At 44.1% G+C, this 24,565-nt stretch overlaps 1 protein-coding gene across 1 annotated transcript in view; it reads left to right on the top strand.

Moving 5' to 3' along the window:
• SLC27A2 (solute carrier family 27 member 2) overlaps positions 1 to 24,565 on the top strand; it is a 237,274-nt gene that overhangs the window by 167,741 nt on the left and 44,968 nt on the right. The window contains exons 6-8 of the mRNA XM_030189601.1: positions 781 to 870; position 1,413; positions 20,230 to 20,428. Of these exons, the coding sequence (XP_030045461.1) occupies positions 781 to 870; position 1,413; positions 20,230 to 20,428 (290 nt within the window). The remainder of the gene's footprint in view (positions 1 to 780; positions 871 to 1,412; positions 1,414 to 20,229; positions 20,429 to 24,565) is intronic.

Genomic DNA, 24,565 nt, shown 5'->3' with positions numbered 1-24,565 from the left:
CTGAGACCTTACCGCCACCCATTGACTTAGCAGTAAGGTCTCACGCATTAACTGGGTGGTAATCATCAGCGCATGTGCACTGCCGATTACCACCTGGTTAGCGCCACGCGGTAGCCGGGCGGTAGTTCCAAATTGATGCGCATTGGACACGAATAGTAAAAGGGCCCCACAATGATGCATTTAAGAGAAGCTTAGATATAGACAGAGTTTGACTTCTAGCAATGAAATTGTTAAAATAAGCATCAAATTATCTCTGTCCATGGGCAGATTGCTAATATTTTAAGGCACCAGCTCTGTACCCCCACATATTCCTGGGGAGGTATCCATCATAGGATTGTTGGGTGGGTTAGAGAAATTTATTTAAAATGTTAAAAATGTTGTTCTTGTATTATGTTTTAATCTTATATGTTATGTATGATTTAATTGTGTATGTTATTTTTGTAAGCTGCCAAGAATTCCTGAGATTGAGCGGGTTAGTAAATGTTGAAATAAACAAAATATAATTAATTAATCCTGGGGAGATAGCTATCATAGGGTTGTTGAAAATGTTGACTTATGAAGGTGTGTCTTCATATAAGAGGTGGTTGGCATTCAGAATAAACTAGCTGAAGAAATGATTACTACATAGTTGGTGTATGGATTTTGAAAGTATGAATGGCAAATTTCTGTCAGAAAATGAGATCTCAGAAAATTGATAATGAGCTCTTAATAATGGACCCAATGTGTTATAAACTTTCATACTATAATTGTCTCTTGACTAATATCTTATACTTTCTCCAGAAAATAATACAATGGCATCTTATTCAATACAATGTAGAGAAAGATGAACCAGTTCGAGACGCAAATGGACACTGCGTAAAAGTAAGAAAGGTACTGTCATTTCTCATTTTCCCCTTAAATGCACTGATATGCTGGCCTACATTTTGATTTTGTTTAAATGTACTTCTAATAAGGGCTTTTTCAGAGAATCACAGAAGTCCAGGTCAGTGTAAATGTAGGAGGCCTAGAGTTTTGAAATTTATAAATAAAAGAAAAAATAGATGTAGAAGCTGTTGAAACAGATTTTTGGCTGTAGAAGTGCACAAACTTATTTATAATTAAAGAAAAATCCAAATGAATTTTGTTCTAAAGAATATTAAACAAATATTTTTCCAAACAGAGGCCCCTTTTTGTGTGAGGCCCAGACCAAATGGCACTGTGCCTACCCCAGCCCCTCCCCCCAATAGGCCCTGCATATATTAAGTACCTGAGAGACTTTTCATTTTTGTTCTTATACTGAAAGTTCTTACTCAGCTCTTCATCGGAGCCAGAATTAAAAATGCAGGGACCCAGGGCAGAAACTTGGGTGGGAACCCCAAAACCCACTGGCAAGCCTTAGGCAGGCTTGAGACTCCTGTGGCAGAGGAGCACAGGGTGAGTACCTTGTTTCCTCCCTCCCTCCCTGACTCCCCCCTCCAAACTCCAACCCTACTATTCTTAGATATTTGCTATACTTATGTAGCAAACTCAAATACATTGATAATAGGAGACTTCAACCTGCATTTAGAAGATCTGCACACAGACAGCATCAGAAAATGCAACAGATTTTTTCAGCTATTGGATTACCAATGGCCATCAGTGAACAAAACACACATAAAAGCACATGCACTACGACCTACTAGCATACAGATTCTCTACAAACCAAACGTCAGCATACAGAACCATAGATGGACAGAAACCCTTTGGTTTCCGACCAATTCAGGCTTGACTTGACCATCTACTGGAAAGAACAGGGGACCCAGCCAACACAAACACAAGGGAAGGTCGGCGCAACTAAATTCTGGTCTATATATGAAAATCAGCGGTCACCATCAACAGACTCCACAGAATACCTGTCAGAATGGGACAATAGATACACTACTGTACTAGACAAAATAGTTCCACTGCAAATCAAACCTCAAAGAATACAAAACTGTCCCATGGTATGATGAGGAATTGAAACAGTTTAAAAGTTCACTGCTGAAGACAAGAATGAGCATGCAGGAAAAACAAAAATGAGCCCAGCACAACCATGTGGAGGGAAGCACTAAAAAGGTACAAAAACAAAATAAAACACGCTAAAAGGAAGTATTACAAAGAACAAGTAGACCCATATTTTAAACATGAAGAAATTATATATGCTTGTAAACAGCCTATTAAACACCAAATCACTGACTATTTCAAATGGTCCTCCACCAGCAAATGAACTGGCCAGATACTTCGAAGAAAAGATCATCAAACTACAAAAAACCCTACCACAGGAAGACACCACCCTCAAAACCTTCATAGATGAACTTGACTATCCCCCAGAGAAATCCACAGCGGACAGGACATGGACAACCTTTACCCAGCTTACCAATGAGATAGTAACACAAGCATTAAGAAAATAGCCACCTCACACTGCATGCTGTCTAGTAGCGCTATAGAAATCATAAGTAGTAGTAGTAGACACATGCCTCAACCACATCATAAGAGCTTCCCTTGCCTGTTTCATTAACCAACTCACATCCCACCTGAACTTCATGTTCCGAGAAGAACTATTCCCAAAGGACAAGGGTAACATACTACTCATGCCAATCCCAAAAGACATCAAGAAAAACACCATAAATGTCACAGACTACAGACCAGTCGCATCCAGGAAGGCATGACGGAAGGCATGATGACCAACCAGCTAGTAGACTACATCAATAAATTTGACTTACTACATGAATCCCAATCTGGATTTTGGGTCCATCATAGCACTGAAACAGTGTTGATCACTCTTATGGCCAAATTCAAACAGGAAATCTCAATAGGTAAAAACATCCTCGTAATTCAGTTTGACATATCTGATGCATTTGACATAGTAGACCACAAAATTCTACAAATAATACTCAACAAAGCCAGAATCAGAGGGCCTTTACTCCAAAAACTACAGTGGTTCAAGGGTTTCTTAACCACCAGTCTATCTCCGAAATCTCTACCCTGTGGAAAGTGGCGTGCGGAGTCCCCCAGGGTTCACCGATACTGTTCAACCTAATGATGGACCCCCTAGCCAGATCTCTAGCCAAGCAATGCCTAAACCCCTTCAAGAATGAACTATCCAAAATTACTTCCAGAATCATGGACAGCATAAACAATATGGAATCCTGGGCATCAGCCTTCAAGCTGAAACTGAATAGGGAAAAAACACACTGCTTGATACTTACATCACCTCACAACACTGATCGCTTGGAAACCATCAAAGTCATGGGATCTTCTCTCCCAATAGCAGATAAACTGAAAATTCTAGGAATCACCATAGATCGCTATTTATCCCTCATCAACAAGCAGCAGACACCACAAGGAAAATGTTCCACACAATATGGAAACTTAAACGCATTAAATACTACTTCCCAAGAGACGCATTCCGCACCCTTGTTCAAGCCATGGTCCTTGACCAGGTCGACTAGTGCAATGGAATCTACTCAGGTTGGAAGGTACAAATCTTAAAAGAAACTACAAACAGCACAAAATACAGCAGCAAGACTTATATTTAGAAAAAGTGAAGATACATACCTGTAGCAGGTATTCTCCGAGGACAGCAAGCTGATTGTTCTCACGATTGGGGTATCCCTAGCCCCCAGGCTCACTCAAAACAGGAACATTGGTCAGTTGGGCCTCGCAAAGGCGAGGACATAACACAGATTGACCTGAAAAGAAACACAACTAAGTGAGAGTGCAGCCTGGAACAGAACAGAAATGGGCCTAGGAGGGTGGAGTTGGATTCTATACCTCGAACATATTCTGCAGCACCGACTGCCCAAGCCGACTGTCGTGTCGGGTATCTTGCTGAAGGCAGTAGTGAGATGTGAATGTGTGGACTGATGACCAGGTTGCAGCCTTGCAAATCTCTTCAATGGAGGCTGGCTTTAAGTGAGCCACCGACGCAGCCATGGCTCTAACATTATGAGCCGTGACATGGCCCTCCAGAGTCAGCCCAGCTTGGGTATATGTGAAGAAAATGCAATCTGCTAGCCAGTTAGAGATTGTGCGTTTTCCGATGGTGACTCCCCTCCTGTTGGGGTCAAAAGAAACAAACAACTGGGCGGACTGTCTATAGGGCTTTGTCCACTCCACGTAAAAGGCCAATGCTCTCTTACAGTCCAAGGTGTGCAACTTGTCCTCACCAGGGCAGGTGTGTGGACGGGGAAAAAATGTTGGCAAGACAATTGACTGGTTCAGATGGAACTCCGACACCACCTTCGGCAAGAACTTAGGGTGAGTGCAGAGGACTACTCTGTTATGATGAAACTTGATGTAAAGTGCATCAAGGCTTGGAGCTCACTGACTCTACGAGCTGAAGTAACAGCCACCAAGGAAATGACCTTCCAGGTCAAGTACTTCAGATGACAGGAATTCAGTGGCTCAAAAGGAGCTTTTATGAGCTGGGTGAGAACAACGTTGAGATCACATGATACTGGTGGAGGTTTAACAGGGGGCTTTGACAAAAGCAAACCTCTCATAAAGCGAACTACTAAAGGCTGTCCAGAGATAGGCTTACCCTCTACACGTTGATGATAAGCACTAATTGCACTAAGGTGAACTCTTATGGAGTTGGTCTTGAGACCAGGCTCTGATAAGTGTAGAAGGTATTCAAGCAGGGTCCATGTAGGACAAGAAAAAGGATCTAGGCCCTTGCTGTCACACCAGACGGCAAACCTCCTTCATTTAAAAGAATAACACCTTTTCATGGAATCTTTTCTGGAAGCAAGCAAGACTCGAGAGACACCCTCAGAAAGACCTAAAGAGGCCACCTCTAAGCTCTCAACATCCAGGCCGTGATAGCCAGAGACTGGAGGTTGGGATGTAGAAGTGACCCCTCGTTCTGGGTGATGAGGGTTGGAAACACTAATCTCCACGGTTCTTCGGAGGACAACTACAGAAGAAGAGGGAACCAGATCTGACACGGCCAAAAGGGTGCAATCGGAATCATGGTTCCACAGTCTTGCTTGAGTTTCAGCAAAGTCTTCCCTACTAGAGGTATGGGAGGATATGCATACAGAAGGCCTGTCCCACAATGCAGGAGAACAGAATTGAGGGACTTTGTGATTGATCTGAATGGCAAAAACATCCACCGAGGGGGTGCCCCACGCTCGGAAGATCTTGAGGACAATGCCCATGTTGAGCGACCACTCGTGAGGTTTCATGATCCTGTCAGCCAGACTGTTGTTTACACCTGCCAGATACGTGGCCTGGAGAAACATGCCGTGATGGTGCGCCCAAAGCCACATCCGGACGGCTTCCTGACACAAAGGGCGAGATCCAGTACCCCCCTGCTTGGTGGTGTAATACATAGCAACCTGATTGTCTGTCTGAATTAGAATGATTTGATTGGACAGCCGATCTCTGAAAGCCTTGATAGCGTTCCAGATCACTCGAAATTCCAGGAGGTTGATCTGAAGATCCTTTCCCTGAAAGGACCAAGCTCCTTGAGTGTGAAGTCCATCTCCATGAGCTCCCCACCACAGGAGGGATGCATCCGTCGTTAGCACTTTTTGTGGCTGAAGAATTTGGAATGGACGTCCCAAGGTCAAATTGGATCAATTGGTCCACCACTGAAGGGAACTGCAAACATCGGTGGAGAGGTGGATTACATCCTCTAGATCCCCTGTGGCCTGGCACCACTGGGAAGCTAGGGTCCATTGAGCTGATCTCATATGTAGGCGTGCCATGGGAGTTACATAAACTGTGCCCTAAGAGTCTCAACTTCTGCTGAGCTGTGATCTGTTGAGACGCTCGAGCCAAGGACACTAGGGCCAAGAGATTGTCTGCCCTTGCCTGGGGAAGATAAGCTTGAGACGTCCGTGTGTCCAACAGAGCTCCAATGAACTTCAGTTTCTGAACTGGGACCAGGTCGGACTTGGGATAATTGATTACGAACCCCAGTAGCTCTAGCACTCGAATAGTCATCCGCATGGACTGTAGAGCTCCTGCCTCCGAGGTGCTCTTCACCAGCCAATCATCGAGATAAGGGAAGACATGCACTCCCAGTCTGCGTAGCGATGCTGAAACAACTGCCAGGCACTTTGTGAAGACCCTAGGTGCAGACGCAAGGCCAAAGGGCAGTACACAGTACTGAAAGTGCCAAGTTCCCAACCGAAATCGAAGATACTTCCTGTGAGTTGGGAGTATCAAGATGTGTGTATAGGCATCCTTCAAGTCCAGAGAGCATAGCCAATTGTTCTCTTGAATCATTGGAAGAAGGCTGCTCAGGGAAACCATCCTGAACTTTTCTCGGACTAGGAATTTGTTCAGGGCCCTTAGGTCTAGGATGGGACGCATCCCTCCCTGTTTTCTTTTGCACAAGGAAGTACCTGGAATAGAATCCCAGCCCTTCTTCCCCTGGTGGAACGGGTTTGACCACATTGGCCTTTAAAAGGGCGGAGTTCCTCTGCAAGTACCTGCTTGTGCTGGGAGCTGAAGGACTGAGCTCCCGGTGGACAATTTGGAGGCATGGATTCCAGGTTGAGAGTGTATCGTAACCGGACTATTTGAAGAACCCACCTGTCGGAGGTTATATATAAGAGGCCACCTTTGGTGAAAGAATATCAACCTCCCCCCAACTGGCAAGTCGTCCGGCACAGACACTTTTTCTGAGGCTGTGCTGCACTGGAGCCAGTCAAAAGCCCGTCCCTTGCTTTTGCTGGGGAGCCGCAGGGGCCTTAGTTGCACGCCGTTGACAGGAATGAGCATGCTGGGACTGAGCCTGGACAGGTTACCGAGAAGCAGAAGTGTACCTACGCCTATTGTAGGAATACGGAGCACTCCTCTTCTCTCCAAAAAACCTGCTAGATGAGGAGGCGGTAGCAGAAGACACCCGGCGGGAGAGAGAATCCATAGCATCATGGTGCTACTTGATCTGATTGACCATGTCCTCTACATTTTCGCCAAAAAGATTATCCCCCCTGGCAAGGAACATCCGCCATTCGCTGCTGGGTCTTATGATCCAGGTCAGAGACATGCAACCATGCGAGTCTGCGCATCACTATACCTTGAGCAGCTGCTCGGGATGCTACATCAAAAGTGTCGTAAGTACCCCTGGCCAGGAATTTGCGACACACCTTCTGCTGCCTGACCACCTGGTGAAAAGGTTCGGTGAGCTCTGGAGGAAGTGCTTCAACCAAACTGGACAGTTGCCTCACCGAGTTCCGCAAGTGGGTGCTCATGTAGAGCTAGTATGTTTGGATCTTGGCTGCGAGCATAGCGGCCTGATATGTCTTTCTCCCAAAAGAATCCAAGGTCCTAGACTCTCTGCCTGGGGGCACTGAGGCATAGTCTCTAGTACTCTTGGCTCTTCTGAGAGCAGAGTCCACCACCATGGAATCGTGAGTTAGTTGGGCCTTCACCATAACTGGCTCTCCATGGACTCTGTACTGGGACTCAGCTTTTTGGGGGACCACTGGATTAGATAGAGGGAACGACCAGTTTCACATAAGAACTTCCCTGAGTGTGTTATGCAAGGGGGCCATTGCAACCTCTGTGGGTGGAGAAGGATAGTCCAAGACCTCGAGCATCTCGGCCCTGGGCTCATCCACAACCTCCATAGGGAAGGGAATACCCTTAGACATTTCCAGAACAAAAGATGAGAAAGAAAGACTCTCAGGGGGAGACATCCTTCTTTCAATTGGCGGAATAGGATCAGAGGGGACCCCAAAGGACTCTTCTTCAGAAAAGTATCTGGGATCTTCCTCTTCCTCCCATGAGCACTCATGATCGGTATCGGACAAAAGCTCTCTAAAAGCAGTCCGAGCCTGTCTCGACGTCTTGGAACGACGACCTCAAGGGGGATGTCGAGAAGTCGACCCCTGCCTGGACTGCGGCAAAGCTTCCTCCGCCGACATCGAGGGAGAATCGACCCAGGTGGCGGGCGACACCGAAGCTGCAAGTGGCACCGAGGACGGGGACCTCACCACAGGCGAAGGCCCAGATGCCACTTCCACAGTTGATGCAGAAGGCAAAAGCACCCCTGGCACCGAAGCAGACTGGTGCAGCAATCCATCCAGAAGCTCTGGAAGAAGGGCCCTGATGTGCTCGTCGAGAGCCTCCATCGGAGAAAACTGCGGGACCGTTGTAGGAGCCGGTAGGAGAATCTGAGGGGGCTCGAGAGCCAGTACCAAGCTGCCAGAAGACCGATGCATCAGCATCTCCTGTATAGAGGGTGAGAGGTCCTCTCGGCGCCGATGCTTCTCGGGTGCCGAATCCCTCGGCTCCCCGGAGCTCTCGGTACAGCGCATGGAAGGAGAACAATGACGGTGCTTCTTAGCCTTTGCTCAACGCCCGTCATCGAGACTCCTCGGTACAGAAGAGGAGGACGTGAAATCCTCACGCCGCCTTGGGGCCGGGTCCCAGCACGAAGTGGTTGTTCAGCAGCCATTACCTGCGCTCTCGAAGTCTATGCTTCCTTCGACGCTGATGCTGCCGACGGTACCGATGCCGACGTCGAAGGACCGGACCGATCAGCAAAATGTCTTTCACACTGAGCCTCCCAAGACACTTGGGTCCACTTTTTCATTAAAGAGCACAGCTTACAAGCAGCTGGCAAATGTTCGGGCCCAAGGCACTGGAGACACCATGCGTAGGGGTCGGTACCCGAGATGATCCGTTTGCATTGAGTACAACGCTTGAAGCCGCTGGGAGTCCTCGATGGCATGGACAGAAAAACAGCGGCTGTGAAATTAAAGGATTCGATCGTGCCAAATAAAAAGGCACAAAAAAGGAAAAAAAGACCCGGCTAAGCAGCCTAAAAGGCGGCTGCGACGAAAAAGAAAGGAAACTTAAACAAGGGAAGAAAACTAATAAAATAAGGGAAAATGAACTCTTTTTTTTTTTTTATATATATTTGAGAAGAACTACTTAACAAGAAGGAAAAAGTAAAAGAAGGGGGAGCGGTAGAACGCTAAACCTAGTCTCCTGAGCCGAAAACTGAGTACCGTTCGGAAAAAAATGTGTCACTCAAGACGCGGTCAAAAAGAAACTGAGAGAGCACGCTCGCACTGCGGGCGAGAAGCCATTTGCGAATGCGCGGTTTGTTCTGCCCGCGCGACGGTGCGTTCTAGAAGTTTTTGTTTTTCTTAGGGATTTGCCGGTCTCCTGGGCCGTCGCAGACGACGACCCAATCGTATGAACAAGCATCCTGCTTGTCCTCGGAGAAAAAATTATTCAAAGCGCAAGGCCTTTACTCCGAAAACTACAATGGCTATCGATCAAAGCACATATATCCTTCAAGATAGTTTCTCTGACCTACAAAATAATCTTCATCCTCTCCTCAGGCTACATGACTAGCCTAATACACCTAACAATTCGTAACGCTACCAAAGGCTCAAGATCCTAACTTACCCTCCACTTCCTGAGATGCCAAGGCATAACATACGAGTCTGCTTACACAACCAGCTTGTCTTACATCTGCACCAAACTCTGGAACACACTACCAAAAGACATCAAATTCTTGAACAATTACCTAACTTTCCAAAACACCTGAAAGCTCACCTATTTAAGATATTCCTTTCTGACGACCCCACATAACCAGATGAATCACTGGCTAACACTCCACAATCTTGTCAATGGACGGAACCAAACCAGGCCTGCATCCCTCAAATGGACATATAGCATGATACCTGTTTTACCCAATCATGTCTGTAACCCACAGAGTGACCTATCCACTTTAAGATTACTGTAATACTCAAACCAATATAAACTGTAACCTACTTACTCCACATATCTGTAAGCAACATTGAACCTACTAATAGGTGGGAAAATGCGGGGTACAAATGTAATAAATAAATAAATAAATATTAGGCAGAGCTAATTTTATAACAGATTACCTATTTGAAAAGTCCAAAAACTCACCTATTTTATGCAAGTTTTGAATAGCTGAAGTGGCTACTAAACAAGCATATTCTGATTTTGATTAAATATTGGACTGTAGATTTTAATTATATAAAATGGACCTATGAGGAATGGATCTGGCATCAGTAAAAACTGTCCAGCTTTATTGTACATCTAATGGTCTGGCACACAGTTATGTATAATAATGACAACAAAGACTCCTACAATGACCCCCCTCCCCCCAGTAGCACACAAATTTACACCCTCTCCTGCTCCTGTAGGGTGTACATGACTTTTTGCAACTATCTTGAAGTGCCTGTGTGCAGACCTCCTACATCCAGGTGCCCTCCTGCAGTGCATCTGCTTTTTATATGTCTATCCCTGCATGTGATTGTATGAGCCTGTTTGTGTGTAAAACTTGCTTTAAATGCAAAAAAGCCTTATAAAATTATCCACTAACCCCACAATTCTACAAAGTTATGCACCCAGCTTTGCAACTAGAATGGAGTCAGTTGTGCACATAACTTAAAAAGCTAATGAGCAACTAGTTGGCACTAACTGGCTATAATTGTTGTTCATTTTCAGTAATTAACATTCATGCATACAACCACCCCATTGCACACACAAATTCCAGAACATTCAACTGCAAGGGGCGTGGACCTTGGAGGGGCATGGGCAGGTCAGGGGAACGTCTAGCAGTTGTGTGGGTGGGTTATAGAAGCATTTACATCAGCCATTTGGCTAGCGTAAATGCTCGCACCTAAAAAGACACGTAAATGCTGTGTGAGAATGCATACTTAGCATGCAGCATCCTGATGTCTAACTTTAGGTGATCTTTTGAGAGCCTTTTTGCTGTCATAATTTAATCTGGATAGTTACTTGTTAACGGACTTTGAGGTATGTTTACTAAGGCGCATTAGTGTTTTTATTGCACCTAAAGCGCACCTTAGTAAACATACCCCTAAATATTGCTGCTGACTGGTTAACTCAAGGCTCCACCTTAGCTCCATTTCAGACTGCCCTGGCACTATCCGGATAGCACTGGTACAGTGAGTAACGATAATGTCCCTGGACATTATCTGGATAATGCTGTCCAAAATTACCAATTGGGTCCTGTCAGTGTCTTTTATTTAGCAGTACTTGCTGCCCGGATAAATAGCTGTGAATATCAGGCCCTCACTTATCAGCTGTTCTGTTGGAAACTGTGAAAGAAAATGTAGTATCTTGGTAACGTTGTGTTAAAGTTGTAAAAACTGCATGATTAATCTGTGGAGGAAAGGGGTTCATAAAGGCTCATTTATTTATTTACTTATTTTGTCATTTATACCCCACATTATCGCAGAGTAGCACAAATAAAAACTAAATAATAAACCATTGATGGCCAGCTACAAGCTAAAACACTCCACCAACGGGTAGAAACCTCTCAAAGAGAAAAGTTTTCAGTCTTTTGTGAAATTCCAAATAATCCGGCTGACCCTAGATTGCCATTGACAGTGAGTTCCACCACTTAGCACCTTGGTATCTAAATTCTGCAGAATGAACTGACTTATAGTGCAGTCTCTTCATCTGGAAGATGAAGTCTAGGTTATATTGCATAGGGGAATAGTTATTAAGGGCTGCATGTAATCCAGTGTCATGCCATATAATATTTAAAAAACAAAAACACATAATTTAAAAATAATCCTCACAGAGAATGTTTTCCATATATCTAGGCTGTGTAGGAAATCTTTCATCATACAAAGTTAATCCTGTTGAAAGGTGGCAAATTTCTTTATGTATCTGGAAATGGTTTAATATCCCAGGGAGCTCTGGGCCCATTTGCAGAGATTTAGTGGCAGGATAGCGTGAATTGCTGCATCAGCTTCCAGTCATGTTTGTGCATGATAGGAGTGGACACTGGCAGAGAATACCTGGGCAAACCACAGTGCACCAAGATATGTGAATGGGTTGCAGTGATTTTAGCAGAGGCAAATTTATTCACACACTACCACTGATCTGAACAAGGCATAAAATCTGGTACAGAGATCAAATAAGGGACTTAAAGCCATGAAAGTTTTTAAATGAGCATGAATTTATTTTTGTCCATGGGTAGGTTGTTAATATATTAAGGCACCAGATCTGTGACCCACAAATTGCAAGGGTCCTTTTTCATCATCTCCAAAATGGAACAGTCAACCTCCAAAACAACCAATAGTATACACAGAGAAAGAGAGACTGGTAGCCTGGAGGTGCAATTTAGTGTTGAACATTTAGCAGTGTGCCTGCACAAACAAAATCCCAATGACCTCATTTACATAAGATTGACTACATTTGCATGCCATCTGCGCAATTGCCTGGCGCGCTCGCTGTTTACGGCAGTAACCCCGCTGATCATCCCACATTGATGAGTGCATGCACAAAAATGGCGCTAATGGCCTTTTGCACTCGCGTTGACTTTTGATCATTGGCCCAAAATATGTAGGTGAAGCACAGCCGCAGAATAGATGACAGCTATATTATCTGGGTTGGTACTTAGGTGGCTTTCATCTTTTCTGGCAGACAGATCCTTTTGTGTTTGGTATAAAGGGAGCTGGTCCCATAAATGTCAGTGCAAATGGGGTGTACCTCTGAGTTCACCTTTATTCTCCCATTTGTATTTATCTTCAACCTCTGGTGAATTTGATCTATAGGTATGATATTCAGGTGTTCATATGTACGGATGATATCCAACTGAGGGAAATAAAGATCTTGCAGTAACCAGACTGAGTTGAATAATTGGTTATCATTTAGTAGCCTTTTGGTCAATGTTAAGTAAAACTACTTCTCTGGGTATTGGTAATATTTCCCAGAATGATTAGGTGTGTGTCCTATATTGGGACAGAGATTGGATTGACAGCAGTCAGTTAAAGTTTTGGGTGTTATATTAGAAGAAATTAGCGTTGGAAGCAAAAATACATAGTAAAATTTTTTTTAGATACATTAAAAGCAGGAAACCGGCCAAAGAGTCGGTTGGGCCGCTGGACGAAAATGGTGTTAAAGGGGCGATCAAGGAGGACAAAGCCGTAGCGGAGAAATTAAATGAATTCTTTGCTTCGGTCTTCACCGAGGAGGATTTGGGGGGGACACCGGTGCCGGAAAGAATATTTGAAGCGGGGGAGTCGGAGAAACTAAACAAATTCTCTGTAACCTTGGAGGATGTAATGGGTCAGTTCAGCAAGCTGAAGAGTAGTAAATCACCGGGACCTGATGGTATTCATCCCAGAGTATTAATAGAACTAAAAAATGAACTTGCGGAGCTACTGTTAGAAATATGCAATCTGTCCCTAAAATCGAGTGTAGTACCGGAAGACTGGAGGGTAGCCAATGTTACTCCGATTTTTAAGAAGGGTTCCAGAGGAGATCCGGGAAATTATAGACCGGTGAGTCTGACGTCGGTGCCGGGCAAGATGGTGGAGGCTATTATTAAGAATAAAATTGCAGAGCATATACAAAAACATGGACTGATGAGACAAAGTCAGCACGGATTTAGTGAAGGGAAGTCTTGCCTCACCAATCTAATGCATTTTTTTGAGGGGGTAAGCAAACATGTGGACAATGGGGAGCCGGTTGATATTGTATATCTGGATTTTCAGAAGGCGTTTGACAAAGTGCCGCACGAAAGACTCCTGAAGAAATTGCAGAGTCATGGAATCGGAGGTAGGGTATTATTATGGATTAAGAACTGGTTGAAAGATAGGAAGCAGAGAGTAGGATTGCGTGGCCAGTATTCTCAGTGGAGGAGGGTAGTTAGTGGGGTCCCGCAGGGGTCTGTGCTGGGTCCGTTGCTTTTTAATGTATTTATAAATGACCTAGAGATGGGAATAACTAGTGAGGTAATTAAATTCGCCGATGACACAAAATTATTCAGGGTCGTCAAGTCGCAGGAGGAATGTGAACGATTACAGGAGGACCTTGCGAGACTGGGAGAATGGGCGTGCAAGTGGCAGATGAAGTTCAATGTTGTCAAGTGCAAAGTGATGCATGTGGGTAAGAGGAACCCGAATTATAGCTACGTCTTGCAAGGTTCCGCGTTAGGAGTTACGGATCAAGAAAGGGATCTGGGTGTCGTCGTCGATGATACGCTGAAACCTTCTGCTCAGTGTGCTGCTGCGGCTAGGAAAGCGAATAGAATGTTGGGTGTTATTAGGAAGGGTATGGAGTCCAGGTGTGCGGATGTTATAATGCCGTTGTATCGCTCCATGGTGCGACCGCACCTGGAGTATTGTGTTCAGTACTGGTCTCCGTATCTCAAAAAAGATATAGTAGAATTGGAAAAGGTACAGCGAAGGGCGACGAAAATGATAGTGGGGATGGGACGACTTTCCTATGAAGAGAGGCTGAGAAGGCTAGGGCTTTTCAGCTTGGAGAAGAGACGGCTGAGGGGAGATATGATAGAAGTGTATAAAATAATGAGTGGAATGGATCGGGTGGATGTGAAGCGACTGTTCACGCTATCCAAAAATACTAGGACTAGAGGGCATGAGTTGAAGCTACAGTGTGGTAAATTTAAAACGAATCGGAGAAAATTTTTCTTCACCCAACGTGTAATTAGACTCTGGAATTCGTTGCCGGAGAACGTGGTACGGGCGGTTAGCTTGACGGAGTTTAAAAAGGGGTTAGATAGATTCCTAAAGGACAAGTCCATAGACCGCTATTAAATGGACTTGGAAAAATTCCGCATTTTTAGGTATAACTTGTCTGGAATGTTTTTACGTTTGGGGAGCGTGCCAGGTGCCCTTGACCTGGATTGGCCACTGTCGGTGACAGGATGCTGGGCTAGATGGACCTTTGGTCTTTCCCAGTATGGCACTACTTATGTACTTATGTACTTATGATAGGGTTGGGAAAGATAGCTGTGGTTTCGCAAAAGGCATTTTTTTAAATATTAAGGATTAGACAAAGCCTTTTCTGGATAGGAAAGCATTAATAACAATCTCATATGCTTTTTAGTTAAGTCTTTTGGTTTATTGCAATGTCTTATATGTAGGTTTATCATTGACTTTGTTTAAGAAACTCCAACTTGTCCAGGATGCAGCAGCTAGATTGTTGCTGGAGGGACTTTGTTGGGAAAGTGCTAGACCCCTTCTCCACCAATTACATTGGATTCCTATGAAGGAAAGGGCTCAGTTTACATTGTTAACTTTGCTTTTCAAAGTTTTATATTGTCAGAAACCAGATTACTTGAAAGAGGAATTGAATTCCTGTATACCTACTATATCGTTACGATCTAGTCAAAGAAATTTGCTTTCTATTCCTAGTATAGATGTTATGAGAAGAGTAGGATGGTGTCCAAAAGCTTTCTGGGTTATTGGGGCCACAGTTGTGGAACAAACTTCCCATAGGGGGCCTTTTAAAAAGCCGTGCTAGCGTTTTTAGCTCGTGGTAAAAATCAGCTGGCGGTAAACACTGAGACACTCATAGGAATATAACGGGCGTCTTAGCATTTACAGCCAGCTGATTTTTACAGCGAAATAAAAATGTTAGCACATCTTTGTAAAAGGCCCCCTTAGATTTGAGAATAGAGAGGAATAGTAACATAGTAAATGATGGCAGATAAAGACCTGTAAGGTTCATCCAGTCTGCCCAACAAGATAAACTCATTTACATGGATATAAGGCAGAGTATTGCTATAGAGTAGTGAACAGGTGAATAAAAAGGGGGTGGAGGGGAAGAAAAACTGGAGGTATTCATCCTGGAAAAGGGGTAGAGAAAGCTGGGGGCTGAAGTTGGGGAATGAATACAAGCTAAGAGAAATGGAGAAGGTGAAACCTGAGGAAGGAAACTGCTGTGGTGATGGTGGGGTGGTATTTCATGCCTGGAGGGGGAGAAGCCATCTCTTACAATGGGGAAATTCTGCACAAGAAAACTACAAATAAAGTGTGCAGAATTTCCTCAGGAGTAACATAGTAAATGACGGCAGATAAAGACCTGTACAGTTCATCCAGTCTACCCAACAAGATAAACTCATTTTACATGGTATGCAATACTTCATATGTATACCCGAGTTTGATTTGCCCTTGCCTTTCTCAGGGCACAGACTGTAGAAGTCTGCCCAGCACTGTTCTTCTACTGAGGGCCAGATGCACTAAACCTAACGAGCCCACAACTTGCGTTTTAAACTGGTTCCAGCCAGTTTAAAACGCAAGTAGTTTACTGGGGGCATGCACTAACAGCATTTTCCCTGTCACGGTAGCAGGCAACAAAAACGGAATGCAAATTATCCAAAGGCTATTATAATGAGCTGCACTACCGTTGCAGCTCATTATAATGAGATGCACTACCGTTTTTCCGATTCCCTTACCGTGGGAACCCTAACGGGAGGTCTGCACCTCTCGTTAGGGCTCCTGTGAGGGAATCGGAAAGGAAAAGGGCCCCCAAAAAAGGTAAAAAAGAAAAAAAAAGCAGCGAGCGCACGTGAGGGGCATCCTTTATGGACGTACTCTGCCTGCGCTTGTGAGGGACGTCTTTTATTTGTCTTTCCACTGTTTTTTTATTTTTTTAAATTTGGCTCCCCGGCGCTGCTCACCTTCTGTAGCTGTGCGAGGAGAAGGGAATCGGGGATGTGCGAGTCGATCCGGAGTTCGGGACGTCCCTTTCCATTATGCTCCTCTTCCAGGTCTCTTCAGCCAATCAGAGTGCGTTTAGCTGACACCAGCAAGCTAGACGCGCTTGATTGGCTGAAGAGACCTGGAAGAGGAGCATAACCGAATGGGACATCCCGATTCTCCGACTGGCTACCGAGGTAATGGTGAATGCAACGGAGCTACAACGAGTAGCTCATTTGCATTCCCTTTCCTTAGTGAATTCTCGTTCCCTACCGATTCGCTATGGAATCGGTAGGGAACGGGAATTACCGACGACTTTAATGCATCTGGGCCTAAGTTCCGAAGCTAACGTCGAAGCCCCTTAAAATTTACACTCCAGCCTATCCATAACTATTTAGTCACAATCAGGGCATAGACCGTAGAAGTCTGCCCAGCTCCCATTTTGTTTCCCAGTTACTGGCGTCGCCACCTAATCTCTGCTAAGATTCCGCAGAACCTTTCCTTCTAAACAGGATTCCTTTGTGTTTATCCCACGCATGTTTGAATTCCATTACCGTTTTCATCTCCACCACCTCCCGCGACAGGGCATTCCACATAATTACCACCTTCTCCATGAAAAAATACTTCCTGAAATTAGTCCTGAGTCTGCCCCCCTTCAACCTCAATTCATGTCCTACCGCCTTCCTGTCTCCAAAAAAGGTTCATTTGCGGATTAATACCTTTCAAATATTTGAACATCTGTATCATGTCACCCCTGTTTCTCCTTTCCTCTAAGGTATACATGTTCAGGTCAGCAAGTCTCTCCTTGTACAGTTTGCAACGCAAATCCCATACCAATTTTGTAGCTTTTTCTTTGCACCGCTTCCAGTCTTTTTTACATCTTCAGCAAGATACGGCCTCCAAAACTGAACAAAACTGAATCTTATGTTATTTAGAAGAACGCTGAAAACATTTTTGCTTCCCCGATGATTTGATTCTTAAAATGTTAGATTGTAGTGGGTTGACTATGGCTAGTTATTTTGTTATTTCTTTTCTGTAACTTTTATCTTTTTGTTCCAGACTGTTATTGTTTTATATGCTTATGAACCATTTTGAATGATATTTTGATTAGGAAAATGGTATATAAGTACAAATAAATAAATAAATAAATATAAGAGTTCACCATCTCTTTAAAATCATGGCATAAGAGATAAATAAGTATACCCAAAAGAAAAATAATTTGAAATTTTTTGTAGAACTTTCACCTGTTCAAATCAAGAATACTTTAAACAAATAAGACCTCAAATCTCCCGATAGGTACAAATACCAAAGGTATTGAAGCACACCACTATCTTAAGTGGGAGTAAGATACTATCATTGGTTAATAAAGCAATATGGAAGAGGAATCAGTAGTTTTTCTCCATGTTTTGGGAGTCTTTTGTACTGAAAACTCCCAAAACATGGAGAAAAACTACTGATTCAAAAAAAAAAAAAAAACCCCACATAAAAGAATTTGTTGAATGGTGCTATCAATGATGGTTTTATCAGGCAATTTAAACAGGCTGGAGGGGGGAGGGTTTCTTTTATACATATAAAAGATGTCTTCCTTCTGATAATACAGACACTTACATTGGGTCATTTGGATTATTATGTTGTTATTATTTATGTGGGTTGTTCTGTATAGCTAATTGTAGGTGGAGTCAATTACTGCAGAATATGGCAGCACGTTTAATTTTTTAAGGCTTCTAGATTTGAGAGTGCTAAACCTCTTCTTACTGAACTTCATTGGCTGCCTCTTGAAGCTCGTTTGATTTTTAAACTGTGATGTACGGTATTTTCTATCTTATATGGTTCAACCCCTTTATATATAGTACCTTTGATTATGTTATTAAGTAAGAATTATGTATCTAGCTTGCATCACTATTTGAATTTACAATTTCCATCGCTTCTAGGGGTTAAATATAAAACTGAGTTAGAAGTGTCTTTTACTTATCAAGCAACCAAATGGTGGAACTAGTTACCAAGTTATATTAGTCATCAGTCCAATTATGCTATTTTTCAAAAAGATTTGAAAACTTGGTTCTTTCAGAAGTTGGTACTGCCATGATAATAGTAGTTGTTCTTTTTGTTTATGATTATGACCAACTTAGATACTATTGTTTAGCAGTTGTTCTATAATCATTGTTTTGGTTTTAATATGTTGTAATTTCTAGAATCATGTTCCTACTTTTTTTTATGTAAGCTGCATTGATCCATTCATGGTTATCGCAGCATACAAGTATCGGATGTAATGTAAAAAAATAAAAGTGGAAGAGGGAAGGGGATTATGTATGGAAATGTCACTTTGACTTGCTCTCTCACATACCTAGCTTGCCCCACTGTTGCTACCCCAAATATTTACATCTAGAGACGCCACTGTGCCCATGTCACACCCCTAAAATGTCCCTTCTGAAAATGTTTTGTTTTCTACAAAGTCAACAAGAGTGGTCAGGCAAAAAGGGGGTGGAAGTGGCCACAATAAGACTGTTCCAGTCTGGGATAAAAATAGAGGTTTATTCACAAATTCAAAATAAGTTCATTCAACTTTGCTAAAATACTGTGCGCCTTGACAAACCAGTGTGTCTATAACACGTGAACCTTCTTCGACCACTACAACTCTTTTTACATGTTTTTCTCTGTCGGAGATGGCGAACGCCTCTACGGTATTATGTAAGCCACATTGAGCCTGCAAATAGGTGGGAAAATGTGGGATACAAATGTAACAAATAAATAAATAAATCTACTACCTGGGCTAATTTTACCCTAGGCTGTGCCATACAAGAAGGACTCCTGAGGAAGGCATATTTGCCAAAACACAGCCCGTATAGGGCAGTAGAGTAGCTAGGTGGGGCCACGGGGGCCTTGGCTCACCAAATTTGCTCTGGCCCCTGGTTGGCTGGCAGGGGTCCCCAACCCCTGACAGCTGAAGGCTTCATCCAGCGATGGTCTATGGCAGCGCTGCTGCATTGCCAACCCTGCTCTTTCTTCCCCTCACATCGGGCACGCCCTTTTAGTGAAATTGAGCATGCTCAGTTTCACTATAAGGAGCATGTGCCGGACATGAAGGCAAGAGAATGGAGGGCAGGCAATGCAGCGGCGCCAGAGACCAGTGCTGGACAAAGTCTTCAGCTGGCGGGGGTTGGGGACCCCCACCAGCCAAGGTATTTGCGGTGGCGGTGCTTCAGCTGGCGGGGGTTGGGGACCCCTGCCAGCCAAGATGTATAGTGGTGGCAGTGGGCGGCGGGGCGGCAACCAAAATGTGCCTCCCGACCTTGGGCTCTGGCTCCCTCCCACCTCGAGGTGTGGCTACACCCCTGGTATGGGGTCCATCTGTACTGCACATGATGTCTAACAGTTAGACTGAGTATCTGCTTATTCATTATATGTACTACCTTTTGGGTTTGTACACCTGCGAACACATATACTACAAGCTGAAATTTGTGAATCTATAATGAATGAACTCATTTTTGATTTGTGAATAAACTTTTATTTTTATCCCAACTTGGAACAGTCTTATTATGGTCACTTCCACCCCCTTTTTCCTGATCATTCTATAGATCTAAGCATGCAAATGGCACTTAAATTAACACCAAGTTATAGAATGAGGGAGCAAATGTAATATTGACAAGTATTTAAAAAACAAGTGTAAATGATAAAAAAAAAAAAGTCTAGTCTAGCTCCAGAAAGTAGAACATGATTCCTGCGATCATAAGAAGAATTACATATTTGTAAAATATTCTTTGTTAATGCAAGTGATGTAAAGTTACCATTTCTTTCTTTGAAGGTGAACCAGGACTGTTAGTTGCCAGAATTGCAGCGCTGTCTCCATTTAGTGGTTATGCAGGAGACCAGAGTCAAACAGAAAAGAAGAAACTGAGAGATGTCTTTCAAAAAGGAGATCAGTACTTCAACAGCGGTGATCTCTTAATTATTGACCACGACGATTTCATTTACTTCCATGACAGAGTCGGAGACACCTTCCGGTTGGTAGACTAGCATGCTTATACATATCCTGTCCAATTCCTGTAGCTTTGCATAGTGATGTACAAGAGCACACAGAGTCCTTATTACTGAAAGCTTTACCCAAGAACACAACGGTGAACAAAGCTTGGATAATGGGGTCTGTCTGGGCCATTAACTAATTATCTACGTCACTAATTCCAGTATTCCAGCAAAGAATTGCTGCTGAGGGCTAGTGATATTCTGCCTGGTCTTGGATTCCAGTTTGCAGGACAATGTAGTACTGGTAATACTGAGGAACTTTATTTTATTTTTATTTAAAAAAATGTATATTTTATTTATTAGGATTTATTTATGCCATTCAATCTTAAAATTCTAGGCATATTATTATATTGAAACATTCACAGTCTTCTATACAAACATAGTATAACACAGGACAACATATCAAACACACATAAAATAAATCTATATAATGACATTATAAGACCATCTCATAATCTCCCAAAACTGTTCCTTGATTTTGCAGCATTCACAGACTGCATATCTATTTGAACAAGAAGGCAGAATGTCAAACTGTGTTCAGCCTTGTGTAATTCAATAGATAAGGAATTCCATAGGCATGGGCCTCCTACTTGAAAGTTGCTAGAGTGCAGTTCTGTGATCTCTCCTGGTTCTCAAACCTAACAGCTCATAACAAAGGACTTTTGGTGCAGACACTGAATCATTTTGATAGCCCTTCTCTGAACAATCTGCACTGTATCTCCTCCTGGAGGTGCAGCCTCCAGAACTAGAAATAGTATGCCAAGTGATGTTTCTGTATAATGCTATAATTACTTCCTATTTTTCTACTGGGTATGCTTCTCCATATGCACCATAGCTTCCCTCCAGCTTTGGAAACTGCCTTGCCACAGTAGTTTGCTAACTTATAATCATCTGATCTAATCACCAGGATCCTTTCCTACTCTATATAGAAAGTTGCATGGAAATCTTACCCATCCCCACTGGAATCTTATCCATCCCCACCCATCCCTGCAAAAATATAACCTGTTCCAACTCAGTCCCACAAGAATTTAATAGTACGTAAAAAAAATTATCTGAGAACAAGTAGGCTGCTTGTTCTCACATGGGTCGATGTCCGCGTCGACTCGAGAACCGGCAATTTTGCAAGCAAAATATTTAAAAATCTTGCCAGTTTTCTGGCGTGCGTGCCGCTTGCGCCACACATATGCGGATTGTCTTCCCGCCCATCGCGTGAGCGTTCCCGCTCAGTTATTTTTTCTCCGTGGTGAGGTGCGGTCAAGTTTTTCCCCACTCCTCACAGGCCTGGGAAAGAGTTTTCTCCGTTGTCATTTTGCCTTACTTCTTTCTTTTTTTGTAAGTACGATTTACAGTTTTAAAAAAAAAAACTCCCATAGTTTTCTTTACTTTTTTGCCCCTTTTTAAGTTTCCTTTGTTTTTCGACGCGGCCGGCTTAGGCCTCGCGGTCGGGTTGTTCCCTTCTTTTCGTGCTCTTTTTTCTTTTAACAGGCACGATTGCGTCTTTTGATTTTGCCGAAGCCGTTTTTTCTTCCATGTCATCGAAGACACCCAGCGGCTTCAAACGTTGTACTTGGTGCAACCAGACTATCTCGAGTACCGATACCCACGCTTGATGTACCCAGTGCCTTGAGCCCAACCACAGCCCAGCCGCTTGCAGACTGTGTCTTCACATGAAGAAACGGACCCAAGCATCTTGAGAGGCCCAACGAGAGAAGTATTTTGGGGCTCAGTCCGGTCCTTTGACATCGACATCGGTACCGAGGTTGGCGGCGTCGACATCGAGGGATGCATCGATGTCGGGAGCGAAGATAATGGCTGCGGAACAACCAAATCGTGCTGGAAGCAGTGAGGCATCAAGTGGGTCTCCACCTGTCTCGAGGCCTCCTGTTATGCAGGCCCCCCAGGACCGACCTTCATCAGACCTGGCCCCGAGGAGACGTGAGGATTCCACATCTTCCCCATCGGTACCGAGGAGTCTCAATGACGGGCGTCGAGCAAAGGCGAAGAAGCACCGTCATTGTTCTCCTTCGACACACGGTGCCGAGAGCTCCGGGGCGTCAAGGGGTTTGGCACCCAAGAAGCATCAGCGCCAAGAGGATCGCTCTCTCTCTATTCAGGAGGTGCCGATGTGTCAGTCTAGCAGCCCGGTACCTGCTCCCAAGCCTCGACAGATTCTGCCACCGGCTCCTTTACTGACCCCGCAGCCTTAACGGACGGCGGCTCTCAACGAACGCGTCAGGGCCCTGCTTCCAGAGCTACTGGAGGGGTTGCTGCGCCAGTCTGCTTCGGTGTCGGGGGTGCTTGCACCTTCCGTACCGTCTGCTGCAGCGGTCTCTGGCCCTTCACCTGTGGTGAAGTCCCCGACCTCGGTGCCGCCTGCTACCCAGGTCGACTCCCCTTCGATGTCGGTGGAGGACATTTCACCGGAGTCCAGACGGGCATTGACTTCTCGGTACCACCATCAAGGGCGTCATTCCTCGGCGTCGAGGCAGGCTCAGTTTCGGACTGCTCTGAGAGATGTCTTGTCCGATACTGAAGATGAACGTTCGTAGGAGGAAGAGGAGGATCCCAGGTACTTTTCTTCTCATGAGTCCTATGGGATACCTTCTGAACCTTCCCCTCCACCAGAAAGGAGACTTTCTCCACTGGAGAGTCCATCCTTTACCTCCTTTGTCAAGGAAATGGCTGCGTCTATTCCCTTTCCTATGGAGGTTGAGGATGAGCCCAGGGCTGAGATGCTGTCGAAGACAGAGTGCTGGGCTTGATGGACCTTTGGTCTTTTTCGAACGTGGCAGTGCTTATGTACTTATGTACCTTCTACACTTGTCAGAGTCTGGTCTCAAGACCAACTCAGTGCGATTAGTGCTTATCATTGCCATGTAGTGGGTAGGCCTATCTCTGGACAGCCTTTAGTTGTTCACTTCGTGAGAGGTTTGCTTATGTCAAAGCCCCCTGTCAAACCTCAACCAGTGTCATAGAATCTCAACATCATTCTCACCCAGCTGATGAAAGCTCCTTTTTAGCCACTGAATTCCTGCAATCTAAAGTACTTGACCTGGAAGGTCGTTTTCTTGGTGGCTGTTACTTCAGCTCATATAGTCTGTGAGCTTCAGGCCTTGGTAGTGCATGCACCTTATATCAAGTTCCATCACAACATAGTAGTCCTATGCACGCACTCTTAAGTTCCTGCCAAAGGTGGTGTCGGAGTTCCATCTGAACCCGTCAATTGTCTTGCCAACATTCTTTCCCCACCCTCATATCAGCCCTGGCGAAAGCAGTTTGCACACCTTGGACTGCAAGAGAGCACTGGCCTGTGCAAGCAGCCAGTTAAAAGATAAAAGGTATGAGAGTTAAGATCATTGAGAATATATTTAAATGTAGTATGAGGGTGTATTGTTATTATAGTTGGGTATTGTATCTATTTTATCACAGTTAAACCCCTGAGGATGCCATCTGGTGAAAAACATTGCAAGCATAGGGTTTGACGGACATGAAAACAATTGGTGCTGGTTACTATTTTTGGTCCACCACGACATGAAAACAATTGGTGCTGGTTACTATTTTTGGTCCACCACACATGAAATAGATGGTGGCCAATAAGTTCTGCTGAGGCTATTGAAAAGAAGACACTACCCAAGGAAGAAGCATGATACTAGAGATAAAGAACTTTGGTAGAAATACGAGTGGCTAGAACAATTCGCCATTTGTGAAGCCTGGAGAACACTTTTTTCTATGGCTTTACTGTTATGTATAAGAAACACTGAGAAGTGAGGTTTCTCTAATGACAAATGAGGCTTTAATAGTCTTAAAAGGATTATTATGCAAACAGTTTGTACATTTATGGGATTAGTGAAATCCCATTTTCTAATTAGAGATTTTCTGTGTTCATCCCACGCCTTTTTGAATTCCGTCACCATCTGTGTCTCTACCACCTCCTTAATGGAAGACTTTCCGCATCTGTGCTGTTAAAGCAAGGAGGAGGAGGAGGCAGCACTCGAAGAACTTGACGCTCAGTAGGTGAGAGGCTGGCACAAGTGTAACGTTCACTTCCAAGGGAACCCCGCAGGAATTGTTTCTGTCCCCATGGAAACTCTGCAGGATTTGTTTGAAACCCCACAGGA

This window comes from Microcaecilia unicolor, chromosome 1, assembly GCF_901765095.1.
Source record: "Microcaecilia unicolor chromosome 1, aMicUni1.1, whole genome shotgun sequence".
Classification (NCBI taxonomy): domain Eukaryota; kingdom Metazoa; phylum Chordata; class Amphibia; order Gymnophiona; family Siphonopidae; genus Microcaecilia; species Microcaecilia unicolor.
The sequence above is the reverse complement of the archived record's forward strand: the minus strand, read 5'-3'. Positions and strand labels throughout refer to the sequence as shown.